Source organism: Salvelinus sp. IW2-2015, linkage group LG20, assembly GCF_002910315.2.
Source record: "Salvelinus sp. IW2-2015 linkage group LG20, ASM291031v2, whole genome shotgun sequence".
NCBI classification, from domain to species: domain Eukaryota; kingdom Metazoa; phylum Chordata; class Actinopteri; order Salmoniformes; family Salmonidae; genus Salvelinus; species Salvelinus sp. IW2-2015.
Window position 1 is genome coordinate 10,140,708 of NC_036860.1, and position 14,839 is coordinate 10,155,546.

At 41.4% G+C, this 14,839-nt stretch overlaps 1 protein-coding gene across 1 annotated transcript in view; it reads left to right on the plus strand.

Moving 5' to 3' along the window:
- LOC111981513 (neurabin-2-like) overlaps positions 1–12,680 on the plus strand; it is a 28,612-nt gene extending 15,932 nt beyond the window's left edge. Inside the window, exon 3 of the mRNA XM_024012803.2 lies at positions 12,567–12,680. Within this exon, the coding sequence (XP_023868571.1) occupies positions 12,567–12,680 (114 nt within the window). The remainder of the gene's footprint in view (positions 1–12,566) is intronic.
- Positions 12,681–14,839: the final 2,159 nt, after the last annotated feature.

A 14,839-nucleotide genomic window follows, 5' to 3' on the forward strand; every position in this document is an offset into this window, starting at 1 on the left:
AGAGAGATCCTCTTGACACCAGAGAAGGCGAATGAAGTGGTGTTTCTGGTCATAGGGTCATGACCATATTATAGGCAGAGCGTTGAAGCGAGCATAGACTTCTTGCATTCTACTTCTTGGTCAGGAAAGTGCTGTCAAATGACTTGTGTATCACTCAGAGACAAAATTGAAACGTTTTAGAAACTAGAGATTGTTTTCTTTCCAATGTATTATTTATATGCATATAGTAAGAGCAATAATTGAATAAGAGGCAGTTTAATCTGTAGAGCAATTATGCTAATGGGAAAATAGCACCCCTGTATTCTCAAGAAGTTAACACAGTGTCAAAAGAAGGGCCAGAAGTATATACAGAATAGTGTGTCTGCGTAGAGAGGATCAGAGAATCACCAGCAGCAAGGCGACATCATTGATGTATACAGAGAAGAGAGTCGGTCCAAGAATTGAACCCTGTGGCACGCCCCATAGAGACTGCAGAGGCCGGACAACAGACCCTCCGATTTGACACACTGAACTCGATCAGAGAAGTAGTTGGTGAACCAGGCGAGGCAATCATTAGAGAAACCAAGGCTGTCGAGTCTGCGATGAGGATGTGGTGATTGACAGAGTCAAAAGCCTTGCCAGGTCAATGAATACGGCTGCACAGTATTGTTTCCTATCGATGGCAGTTAAGATATCGTTTATGACTTGAGCGTGGCTGAGGGACCCATGACCAGCTCTGAAACCAGATTGCATAGCGGAGAAGTATGGTGGGATTCGAAATGGTCGGTAATCTGTTTGTTGACTTGGCATTCGAAGACCTTAGAAAGGCAGGTAGATAGATATAGGTCTTTAGCTGTTAGGGTCAAGAGTGTCCCCCCCTTTGAAGAGGGGGATAACGCAGCTGCTTTCCATCTTTGGGAATCTCAGACGACACGAAAGAGAGGTTGAAAGGCTAGTATAGGGGTGGCAACAATTTCAGCAGATAGTTTTAGAAAGAAAGGGTCCAGATTATCTAGCCGGCTGATTTGTAAGGGTCCAGATTTTGCAGCTCTTTCAGAACATCAGCTGACTGTATTTGGGATGAGATGAGATGAGTAATGCAAGATATGTAAACATTATTAAAGTGGCATTATAAAAGTGACTAGTGATCCACTAGTGTAGTCGCGATCTGATTACCTATAACTACAAACATAGTTATGTTTTTTAAATATCTTTTTTTTACAAATGTATTAAAACCTGTCTAGCCCAGCGTTCCGCTAGCGCACATATGTCAGAGTCAAGGCCCGGGGCACATCGGCCGCGAGAAGGTTTTTTACGGCCCCTGGGATGATCTTGATTATTATTAGAACCGGCCCGCAGACGCAGCAAGCCGGCAGCCGCAGATCTTTTACACGCACCAATACTACATTTCCCACAATGCAACGGTGACGCACCGAGCAGTAGGCTGCTTCATTTCAATATTATTGGCACAGCAGTCGTCAGCATCACAGTAAATTAACTTTCAGATACCCATCAAAATGGCAAAACGGAAGGTGGACACTGAGAACCGGGGTTTCAAACAAGGTGGGAGTCGGAGTATATGTTCACGGAGGTAGCTGGAAAACCTGTGTGTCTTCTGTGTGAGAAAGTGTGGCGTACTGAAAGAGTATAATCTGAGACGACATTATGAAACGAACACGCGGACAAAAACAAGATATGGACATGGAACAAAGGCTACAAAGCGGAGGAATTAAACGAGGCCTCAAATCTCGACAGGCTCTGTTCAAAAAAGCCAAATCACAAGGCCAGGCTGCTGTCAAGCCAGTTTTATTTTGCAGAAGAGATCGCTAAATCAGCCCGGCCATTTACGGAGGGGGATTTCATCAAAAACTGCATGATTAAAGTTTGTGACGAAGTTTGCCCAGAAAAAAGGCAACTCTTTTTAAATGTGAGTCTGAGCAGAAACACCATTGCCGAGAGAGTAGACCAGTTGTCCATCAATCTAAAAGAGCAGCTTGTGAAAAAGGGAAAAGATTTCATTGCATATTCCTTGGTGTGATGAGAGCACCGACATTTCTGACATTGCCCAGTTGTCAATTTTCATCCGCGGAGTGGACTCCAGCCTAAGCGTGACAGAGGAGTTTTTGGCTTTAGCCTATGCATGGCACAACTACGGGGCATGATTTGTATGAAGAGGTGTCAAGATGTGTAAATGAGATGGAGCTGCCTTGGAAAACTCGTGGGTTTGACAACCGACGGAGCACCTGCGATGTGTGGACACAGGAGGGACTGGTGGCGAAGATACGGGAAAAGATGCAAGGGAAAACGCGACAGGTGAGCTGACAGCTTATCATTGTATCATACACCAGAAGCGTTGTGCGGTAAAGCCTTGAAAATGGAGCATGTAATGAGCATATCACGCGCACAGTTAATTTTATCAGAGCCAGGTTTGAATCACCGCCAGTTCAAGGCATTTCTGACGGAGTTAGAAACGGAGCATGGTGATTTGCCTTATCACACAGAGGTGCGATGGCTAAGCCAGGGAAAAGTGCTTCAAAGATGTTTCGAGCTTCGTGAGGAGATTTGTCTGTTCTTGGACAGCAAAGGGAAAGACACAACACAACTCCGAGACGAAATGTTTCTGTGTGAAATGGCTTTCTGTGTGACATTACGAGTCATCTGAATGCAATGAACTTGCAGCTGCAGGGTCGGATCATGTCATCTCTGATATGTACAGTACAGTGAAGGCATTTAAAACCAAACTGACTCTTGTGGGAGACGCAGATGCGGAAGAAAATTTGAGCCACTTTCCAAGCTGCCAGACCATGAAAGAGAAGCTCTCTACCAGTGCGTTCCGAGCGCACAGTTGGCTGATAAAATAGGTATGCTTGCCGCTGACTTTCGACGCCGATTTGCTGACTTTGAAGCCAAAAAAAGCAGGTTGGAACTGCTCGGTAACCCCATTTGCTGTTGACGTGGAAGCTCACCACCAAACTCCAAATGGAGTTGATTGACCTCCAATGCAATGATGCACTGAGGGCAAAATATGCGGCAGTGGGTGCTGCGGAGTTCGCCCGTTTCCTCCCCGACACAATGCCCCAGCTGCGCATCCAGGCTGCTCAAACGTTGTCTATGTTTGGCAGCACATACCTGTGTGAACAACTGTTTTCTTTGCATGAACCTGAACAAAACATCACACAGAAGTCGACTTACTGCTGACACCTCCACTCAATTCTGAGTTTCCTCAGCTCAGAGCCTTACCCGAACATTGATGAACTTGTGGAAAAGATGGGACACCACCAAGTATCACCCTCAACCTAAACAAGTGAACATTACTGTGCATCACATATTTAGAGTTTTTACTCAGTTCAAGTTTAAAAGTTAACAGTTTAATATTTGTTTTCACTGCATGTTACTTCTCCTTAAACAAAGTGTTGTTTTTGATTATAGATTTTTGCACTTTATTTTATTGTATTTCAATCCAATTATATTTTAAAAAATATTTAGTTGAGTGGATGATTAGAAAATTGCTATTATTGTTTTTTTTCTTTGAAGTAAATTTAGCCCACTTTTGCTAAAATAGAAAATATAGGCTACTGATGGTGCCTTGAATACCGGTTTCTTTCATTTAATGTTCATGTTATGGGGATTTTTATATAAAGGAAATTTGTCTTTTGTGTGTCTGTTGAAAATTAAAGATTACTGACAGAGCCATAAGAAAATATTGCTTTATTATCTGATCATATTGGAATATTTTGTTAGGTTTTCAGTAGGTTCAATTAGGTCACTAGACTATATGCGTCATTTAAAATTTTTTCAATGAACATTCGAACAGTCGGCCCTCGGCTTGTAGCTAAATTTTTATTTGGCCCTCCGTCCATTTGACTTTGACACCCCTGCGCTAGCGGAACACCTCCCACATTCCACTGAAAAGGCAGAGCGCGAAATTCAAAAAATATTTTTGAGAAATATTTAACTTTCACACATTAACAAGTCCAATACAGCAAATGAAAGATACACATCTTGTGAATCCAGTCAACATGTCCGATTTTTAAAATGTTTTACAGCGAAAACACCACATATATTTATGTTAGCTCACCACCAAATACAAAAAAGCACAGACATTTTCACAGCACAGGTAGCATGCACGAAACCAACCAAACTAACCAAGAACCAACCAAACTAACCAAGAAACAACTTCATCAGATGACAGTCCTATACATGTTACACAATAAATCTATGTTTTATTCGAAAATGTGCATAATTTGAGTATAAATCAGTTTTACATTGCAGCTACATCACAGCTACCATCAAAAATAGCACCGAAGCAGCCAGAGTAATTATAGAGACCAACGTGAAATACGTAAATACTCATCATAAAACATTTCTGAAAAATACATGGTGTACAGCAAATTAAAAACAAACATCTTGTGAATCCAGCCAATATTTCCGATTTTTTAAGTGTTTTACGCGAAAACACAATATAGCATTATATTAGCTTACTACAATAGCCTACCACACAACCGCATTCATTCATCAAGGCACGTTAGCGATAGCAATAGGCACGTTAGCGATAGCGAATAAACCAGCAAAATATATTAATTTTCCAGCTACCTAACCTTCATAAACCTTGACAGTCCTATAACATCATATTACACAATACATATATGGTTTGTTCGAAAATGTGCATATTTAGAGCTGAAATCCGTGGTTACACATTCTGAAAACTTAGCATCTTTTTCCCAGAATGTTCGGATATTTTTCTGACACTCACCTATTCTGACCAAATAACTATTCATAATCTTTACTAAAAAATACATGTTGTATAGGAAATGATAGATACACTAGTTCTTAATGCAATCGCCGTGTTAGAATTCTAAAAAGAACTTCATTACGATATGCAGCTTACGTTATTGCGAGAGAGCCCCCAAAATCTGGGCGCTAACTAGAAGTAAACATGTTCGACAGATATATGAAATACCATCATAAATGGGTTCTACTTTTTGATGATCTTCCATCAGAATGTTGTACAAGGGGTCCTTTGTCCAGAACAATCGTTGTTTGGTTTTAGAATGGCATTTTTCCCTCTCGAATGAGCAAGCAAAACTAGCTAAGTGGCGCTAAGCTCTCCTTCGTCACCAAACGCAAAGAACGCAACACGCCTAACGTCCCGAAGAAATTTCAATAATCTAATAAAACTATATTGAAAAAACATACTTCACGATGATATTATTACATTTATCAAATAAAATCAAAGCCAGAGATATAACACGTCTATAACGAATGCTTTTCAGAAGCCAATACTGGTGACCTTTATGCGCTTCCTGAACAAAGGAATTCTGGGGTCATGTCATTCCAAGCTGTCTCTTTTCACCATAGAAAGAGCTAGAGACCCCATTTCACCTCTCACAGCCTATTGACTTCTAGTGGAAGGTGTATGAAGTGCATGTATACTAATAGAATTCAAGCAAACGATTAGGGAGGCCCTGGAACAGAGCCTGGATTTCAGATTTTTCACTTTCTGACAGGAAGTTTGCTGCGAAATGAGTTCTGTTTTACTCACAGATATAATTCAAACGGTTTTAGAAACTTGAGAGTGTTTTCTATCCAATAGTAATAATAATATGCATATTGTACAAGCAAGAATAGAGTACGAGGCCGTTTAAATTGGGCACGATTTTCCCCCAAAGTGAAAATAGCGCCTTCTATCCTCAACAGGTTAACTGAAGTTCAAAGATAGCTGGATAGCATAAATTCAGAGGGTATGGGGGGACTTGAGATTGAAAAAGCATCCAGATTTGTTTTTACACAGTCCACGAACAGACAAGCTGCAAGGGACTTGTCAGGAGATCTTGTTCCAATAGGTCAAGGACTGAGCTTCTGCCACTTTGGCATTGAAAGTGGTCAGGATCTCACCAAGGACTTCCTTGGTACTGGTGTCAAGGTCACTCTGGCTTACCTGAGAGTCACTCTGACTTCTGTGGAGGTCCTCAATGTCCTCAGAGCTGAACTGAAGAGCTTCTTGGTCTGAAAATTAAGCTGAATCCTTTCCAATGGTGGTTGACCCATTGCTGAAAAAATCTGAAAGGATGCTCTGCATGTTGTTCCACATTTGACATGTTGTTCCACAATATTTTCTGTTTCTTGGTACGATGTACACTTTGCAAGTTACTAATTTCAGATCCATTGGAGGATGTGCATCTCTGTGTGCTTACTGGCCGATCTATATCAGCCTACTTCATGTTATCACCAGCTTCAATGGGCTGTACGATGTTATCCACATCCGCCACCTATGTGTGAATGATTTTAGATGCCTCTGAATCAACATTCACAGAAAACACACAGACAGTGTCTTTTACCGTGGTGGGCATCTTGGTCTGGCTAGCGGCTTTGCTGCAGGGCTCTGAGTTCTGAGAGGGTTTTGCAAGATCTAAACTTTTCTCAGATCTTAGGAGTACCTCGCAAACTCCCCCCAGAGCTTTTGTCTGGACTCTCTGACTGGATAGTACGGTTGGGCGATATGCAAATGTTCATATCATCATTCCGTCCTTCTCTCATCCCGAGCTTTACGGCATTACCGGCTAAGTACACAAGGGGGCGCCAAAAAAAGAAAATCCCATTGGGCGTCTACTAGCAGAACGCTAACACAATTAGCGCAAGTAATAACATGTTTTGATGGATGAGGCTAGCTAAATATGCTATCGAGCGCAAACAAAAATAAATAAATTGCGAAAGACAGGCAATCCAACTCATAAAGTTATACATATATAGGTAGAATCTACCGAATGCTATTTCTGTGAGTTTGGACATTTACAAGTGCATGTGAATGAGGGACATTGTGAAAATGTACAAAGTTTTGACGCATGCTTGTCTGAAAGAAGAACAGTGCTGACTCTAGAACAGCATGTGTACACGCTGTGTCTGTGTGGAGTCTGGAGTCACTAGGGCAAGGGGCCTGCCTGCTTTTCTCTGAGAAGAGGGGAGGAGGAGCAGACAGGTCGAGAACATAGAGGAGAAAAAACACAAGGAAATCAAGATAGCAACTGTACAGATTTCTCAAACCCGGCAGAAAGCTAACACCGAGATTTTTTTTACAAATGCATAAGAAATATTTTGCTGATTTGTAAACGCAGATCTAAAATGCTTGTTATTGTAATTTCTGCTCGGCATCAGACAAATTTTGTGCTTCAGTTGCATTCAAGAAAGAGCATTCTATCAGCAGACAGTGCTCTGACTGATGTGTAGCTACTTTTCTCTGGTACTTTTCGGTGTAGCCCAATTTTCTCCAGTAAAATGCAAGATTAACTTTAAGCCAAACATTAGGAAATATAGATGGCTACATTCTTTCTATGAAAAAAACATTAGAAATTTTATGGCCATGCATCGTTTTTGCAAAACATACCTTGCTTTTTCATTGTATGCTCATTTACTTGTATGGCTGCCAGCCAAATAGCATTGCACTTCTGTTGTCATCTGATGAAAATTAAGCTATTTTATGCTGAATGTGTTGCACTAATGTATTTTCTGTGATGGAAAACTAAAGTTGCACATCCCTGATCACTCTGTTGAAGCAAAAAAATACAGTTGACTTTCAATATAAAATGCGACCCCTGTCAATACACAGCTGGACTAGACTACTCCCACTTTCTCCTGATGTGCTATTTACAAACAAACACATGACTGACTCAACTGTTCTGGGGAACTACCGTAAGCTTCATAATGTAAAATAATGTGACAGGTGATATTAAGAACTATATCTGCTTTATCTCCTAACCTATTGCACAAGTTGACTGCAGGTATTTACTTAAAGCTGCAATATGTAACTTTTTGAGCGATCTGACCAAAGTCACATAGAAATGTAAGTTAAAGATCTGTCATTCTCATTGAAAGCAAGTCTAAGAAGCTGTAGATCTGTTCTATGTTCAATATTTCTATGCCTCCCATTCTTAAGTTTAGTTTTTGCGTCTTTTACTTTCGGTTTTGTACACGAGCTTCAAACAGCTGAAAATACAATATTTTCGGTTATGGAATCTATATTTCACAGCGGTTTCGATGGTACAATGATTCTCGACCCTATACTTGCTTCTTTTGTCGCATAAACTGAAATTAGGCTAACTATTCAAATGCTTTGCAACCAGGAAATGGAGGAGCGATTTCTGCATATTGCACCTTTAAAAAGTAGCTACCAATATAAACATATGTAAAAACTTCAAAGAAATAGTTTCAACGGTATTGAAAAACCATCCTATAACTATTTCAAATACCCCAGTATACGGTATACCGCCCAAGCATACTGGATCGTTTCCTGATGCTTGGAATTGGAAGACCCAATGAAGATTTAAGGGCTTTGGTGCTGGTTGCGCTTTCCTGTGGACTCACATCGGATGATAACTCACAAACAGAAAGTGAAAAGTAGTGAAGTCATCCAGCTGGGAGATGAAACTGTCCTGCTACTGGATAGCACTGGGGACTGATGATGCATCTCGACAGGGAAGCATTCTTCCTCCTGGTCTTCAGATTCATTGGAAGTCAGAATCATGCTGAGAACTTCCTTGGTGCAAGCGTCAATCTACATCCTCCACTGGGCTGACCTCTGACAACTGGGCCTCATTCTGGCTAGGTTCTGGTAGATCATGGATGGATGGAGCAACCATTTCAGCAGATTGCAAATGATCCTGTGGCTGTTCAGAGATGACAGATTTGCTCACAACTTTACCATGAGATAAGAGAAGCTGACTTAAAAGAAACAATGTCAGCCTTCAACTGGAGACAAACTTCAGAGAATGTATTTTTTCTAAAAGACTTCAGACCAGGTTGGGGGCCATTGAGTGGATTTGCATTGACCTCTGAAGTGCATTGAATGGATTCTGTTAAAGACTCCATATCATCTACAAAATCCTATATAATCACAGTGGATGTAGAATGAACACGCTGCAGAGAGGTGAGGACTGATGGGGAAGCCGCAGAGTCACGCACATTTGTTAGGCTAGTAAGAGCACTTGACGTCTTAAAGGAATGAGGAGAGCCAGAGTATTGTAATGTTTTGGTGCACCGTAGAGTCAGGGCCTACATTATTGCTGCTGTTTTCTGCTGCAGATGTGTCTTCCAGATCCTTTGGTGATGACAAAATGCAGACTTTTTATGCAAGTTGAAGCAAGTTCTTGCCCCCTGTCTGTTTCCAGATGTGTTGCTGCATCCTCCCATTGTGTCAACAATGACTGCCAGGACCTTACCTGCCATTGATCCAAGGAATGACTCAATGTCTGGATCTGATTCACATGGAGTGATCTTGCCTTTTGGCACTGCCTCTTCAATCTTCTGCATCGTATCAGAGATCACACGCATCAGCTTCTCAGCAACCTCCATGGCATACTGCCCATCACTCATCAGTGGGGAAGAATTCCCTGAAGGTGAATTGGAGATGACTACTAAGAGGGCAGAGTTAAGTTGATGCACAGCTTCCCGCACAAGAGCTCTGGTCAATTCAGGTGAGCTACAAGTCACCCAGTGACTGCAAAGTTGTGTCCTCTGTGACCCAAAGATGTATTTTAGGGGCTCAGTGATGGGAGCCTCTCCTTCATGCGCCCGTTTCAACGAGGCCTAGGAACTTTAAAGCATTGATCTTTGATTAATTCTCTCATTTTACAATGAATTATAATTTCCAAACGGTGTTAATATTTCTGGTTACCATCTCCTTTTCTGGACGTAATAATAATTTAAATGAGGACCGTTTTCTTTCTCTTAGAATTTGTATACAGTGAGTATTTGTATGTGATTTAAGATGATTTGTAAAAAACATTTTACACAGTTGAAAACTTGGGCTCATCAGTACATTTAATTAAAAACGTATGTTAAGAAATGTGATTATAAGTGATAAGAATGTGTGAGATAGACATACACACAAGCCATACAGTAAATACAGTAACCACTGTACATCCACCGGATGTGTACCAAACTCACTAAAAGCGGCAGTAATAAAGCCTCTCTTGAAAAAGCCAAACCTTGACCCAGAAAATATAAAAAACTATCGGCCTATATCGAATCTTCCATTCCTCTCAAAAATCTTTGAAAAAGCTGTTGCGCGGCAACTCACTGCCTTCCTGAAGACAAACAAGGTATACGAAATGCTTCAGTCTGGTTTTAGACCCCATCATAGCACTGAGACTGCACTTGTGAAGGTGGTAAATTACCTTTTAATGGCGTCAGACCGAGGCTCTGCATCTGTCCTCGTGCTCCTAGACCTTAGTGCTGCCTTTGATACCATCGATCACCACATTCTTTTGGAGAGATTGGAAACCCAAATTGGTCTACACGGACAAGTTCTGGCCTGGTTAAGATCTTATCTGTTCGGAAAGATATTCAGTTTGTCTCTGTGAATGGTTTTGTCCTCTGACAAATCAACTGTACATTTCGGTGTTCCTCAAGGTTCCGTTTTAGGACCACTATTGTTTTCACTATATATTTTACCATCTTGAGGATGTCATTCGAAAACATAATGTTAACTTTCACTGCTATGCGGATGACACACAGCTGTACATTTCAATGAAACATGGTGAAGCCCCAAAATTGCCCTCGCTAGAAGCCTGTGATTCAGACATAAGGAAGTGGATGGCTGAAAACGTTCTACTTTTAAAACTCGGACAAAACAGAGATGCTTTTTCTAGGTCCCAAAAACACAAAGAGATCTTCTGTTGAATCTGACAATTAATCTTGATGGTTGTAAAGTCGTCTCAATAAAACTGTGAAGGACCTCGGCGTTACTCTGGACCCTGATCTCTCTTTTGACGAACATATCAAGACTGTTTCAAGGACAGCTTTTTTCCATCTACGTAACATTGCAAAAATCAGAAACTTTCTGTCCAAAAATGATGCAGAAAAATGTATCCATGCTTTGTTACTTCTAGGTTAGACTACTGCAATGCTCTACTTTCCGGCTAACCGGATAAAGCACTAAATAAACTTCAGTTAGTGCTAAATACGGCTGCTAGAATCCTGACTAGAACCAAACAATTTGATATTTTACTCCAGTGCTAGCCTCCCTACACTGGCTTCCTGTTAAGGTAAGGGCTGATTCAAGGTTTTACTGCTAACCTACAAAGCATTACATGGGCTTGCTCCTACCTATCTTTCCGATTTGGTCCTGCCGTACATACCTACACGTACGCTACGGTCACAAGACGCAGGCCTCCTAATTGTCCCTAGAATTTCTAAGCAAACAGCTGGAGGCAGGGCTTTCTCCTATAGATCTCCATTTTTATGGAATGGTCTGCCTACCCATGTGAGAGACGCAGACTCGGTCTCAACTTTTTAAGTCTTTACTGAAGACTCATCTCTTCAGTGGGTCATATGATTGAGTGTAGTCTGGCCCAGGAGTGTGAAGGTGAACGAAAAGGCTCTGAGCAACGAACCGCCCTTGCTGTCTCTGCCTGGCCGGTTCCCCTCTCTCCACTGGGATTCTCTGCCTCTAACCCTATTACAGGGGCTGAGTCACTGGCTTACTGGTGCTCTTTCATGCCGTCCCTAGGAGGGGTGCGTCACTTGAGTGGGTTGAGTCACTGACGTGATCTTCCTGTCTGGGTTGCGCCCCCCCCTTGGGTTGTGCCGTGGCGGAGATCTTTTTGTGGCTATACTCGGCCTTGTCTCAGGATGTAAGTTGGTGGTTTGAAGATATCCCTCTAGTGGTGTGGGGGCTGTGCTTTGGCAAAGTGGGTGGGGTTATATCCTTCCTGTTTGGCCCTGTCCGGGGGTATCATCGGATGGGGCCACAGTGTCTCCTGACCCCTCCTGTCTCAGCCTCCAGTATTTATGCTGCATTAGTTTATGTGTCGGGGGCTAGGGTCAGTTTGTTATATCTGGAGTACTTCTCCTGTCTTATCCGGTGTCCTGTGTGAATTTAAGTATGCTCTCTCTAATTCTCTTTTCTCTCTCTCGGAGGACCTGAGCCCTAGGACCATGCCTCAGGACTACCTGCATGATGACTCCTTGCTGTCCCCAGTCCATCTGGCCGTGCTGCTGCTCCAGTTTCAACTGTTCTGCCTGCGGCATTGGAACCCTGACCTGGTCACCAGACGTGCTACCTGCCCCAGACCTGCTGTTTTTCAACTCTCTAGAGACTGCAGAGCGGGTAGAGATACTCTTAATGATCGGGTATGAAAAGCCAACTGACATTTACTCCTGAGGTGCTGACTTGCTGCACCCTCGACAACTACTGTGATTATTATTATTTGACCATGCTGGTCATTTATGAACATTTGAACATCTTGGCATGTTCTGTTATAATCTCCACCTGGCACAGCCAGAAGAGGACTGGCCACCCCTCATAGCCTGGTTCTTCTCTAGTTTCTTCCTAGGTTTTGGCCCTTTTCACTAAGGGAAGAGTTCCCTTGACTGCCACCTTTATATCAAATGCTTGCTTCAACTTTGCGAATTTGTGCTTCGCTGTTGGAGGGTGTTTAGGCTGGGTTTCTGTACAGCACTTTGAGATATCAGCTGATGTAAGAAGGGCTATATAAATACATTTGATTTGATTTGATAAAGGTATGGAAGTGGGTTTGTGGGACCTATAAGCAGTGTGCATCGGTGCCACCCTTTCACATCTCCCTGGACAGGTGGTTGAAGTTCTGCATCAAGCCCACCCTCTTCTGCTAAAAAGCAGCCTCCTGTTCCTCAAAGTTTCGGTCAAGCTGAAGAACGTGTGCAAGGGCTGGCAGGAGAATGTGTAATCCTATCACAGAAACCATTTATCTTTGGCAGAGTCTGCCAAACTGCACTCTGGTCATCTGTGTTAAACAAAAATAGTGCATAATATGTTTTTCGAAGTTGTGATGTCAAATGTTTTATATAATGAACAAAGTAACATTGGTCTACTATTTAACTCCTACATCCAATGCTCTGTCAGAGTTGTCTTATCAATGAATTAAACGCTGACAGATTAACCTACAGGGTCTTTCTTCCATGATTTCATGGATCATTTTCCATTGCCTGATGAAGAAAAACATAACATTTGCATTCATATAGCATTTTTTCAGAATACTTACAAATGTAGGGTCTTAATTTGATCACCCCGTTGCAGGAGAACTTTGCAGGACATTTAATACTTGTAGTGTATTTAAGTTTTAAAAAGGCTTCTGAAGTTTGTAATTTCCACTTGAACATTTCTGACTTGATATTCCCATATAATTTTTTTTATCAACCCTTACAAAAATGTCCATTAATTATAATTCACATAATAATTCAAATTTCCTGTAGCTGCAGGATGATTTTCCTGCTGGAGCACACTGGCTCAATTTAAGATCCTACATCTGTAGATCTGGTGAAGAGATCAATTGAATTCAATCGAAACAATGGAAATGCCATGTCAGGTGCAGGTGGCCTCTGACGTCATCGTTATCACTGGTTGCAGCAGAGCACTTGTCCAAGTAAAAAAAGAACATCCACAATGCACCTAGTTATTTATCACCAGTAGCTAGCCTAACCATAGAGCCTACCAATATTGTAATAGTTTTATGGCATAACATATTATTTCTATAAATTAATTCACTCAATCAGGTTAGCCAGCCTTGCATATAGCCTATACTTTTGAAACCACACGCCTATTTCAAGATGCCTACCTTTGTTTCATTCATATTTGATCAACCATGTGCTGGCCATGTGCTGCCCTGTGGCTTAGAGACCATTGCATTGACCTATATGTGCAAGACTCAGGACAGCTTATTTTTCAAATATATAGGATCCTGTCACGCCCTGACCATAGTTTGCTTTGTATGTTTTATGTTTTGGTTGGTCAGGGTGTGATCTGTGTGGGCATTCTATGTTGTATGTCTGGTTTGTATATTTCTATGTGTTTGGCCTGATATGGTTCTCAATCAGAGACAGGTGTTTTGCGTTGTCTCTGATTGGGAACAATATTTAGGTAGCCTGTTTTGTGTTGTGGGTTATTGTCTATGTTATGTTGCATGTTAGCACATTGTTTATATAGCGGTCACGTTCGTCTTATTCGTTTTGTTTTGTAAGTTTGTTTAAGTGTTCTTCATTAAAAGATAGAAGAATGTATTCAAACCACGCTGTGCTTTGGTCCGCTTCTTACGACGATCGTGACAGATCCCCTGTAAAGGGATTCATTTTGATGATGAATGGCATCTAATCTTTCAGAACTAAATTGAGTGCATACAATTTGAAAAATAAACCATTTAAGAAAGTAATGCCCCTTGCAGTGATGTTTTGGTGCTAGGCCTACTGTAGTACACGAGCCTTTCCCCTCACCACACCAAAGAGTATAACAAAATCATAGTCATTCATACCTTATTATCATGCTTGTCAAACAGGTTGGGACAGAAAGGCAAACTCCTGATTTTGGATATCTCCATCAAACCGAAATAACAGCTGTGGGCTAGATGCAGTGATTCAGGTACTGTATGAGGAAAGGGATACACACGTTGCAAATCAATATGTAGGTAGAGGATTGGTTAAATGTAGGCCTATCCAATATGGGAAAACGACCTAACTCTCCAACCTGTGTGCTTGTGTCTTTCGGGTTAGTTGGGATCAAAGCAGAAGATGTATTTCTGTGGACTGCAAGGATTATGGATCAATAAAATATTCTTCCTTTTCTATTACCATATTCCTTCAACCTATTCAACCCTTTTCAGATCTGCATGGCAGTCTAAGTGTAGGGCAGAGGTGCTAGCAAACATTAGGGGCTATGAGGTGCAATTTGGAACTCAGTAAATTCGTTTTATAAAATAAAATAATTATTTTTCCAATTAGTTTAAGTGCACAATTCAATATGTATTGCTGAAGCGTTACAGACAGCGCGCTAGAAATGTAAAGGTAATGTCCAATTGAGTCAAAATCTACAGCATTTACCGTGAATGCAGTCTCC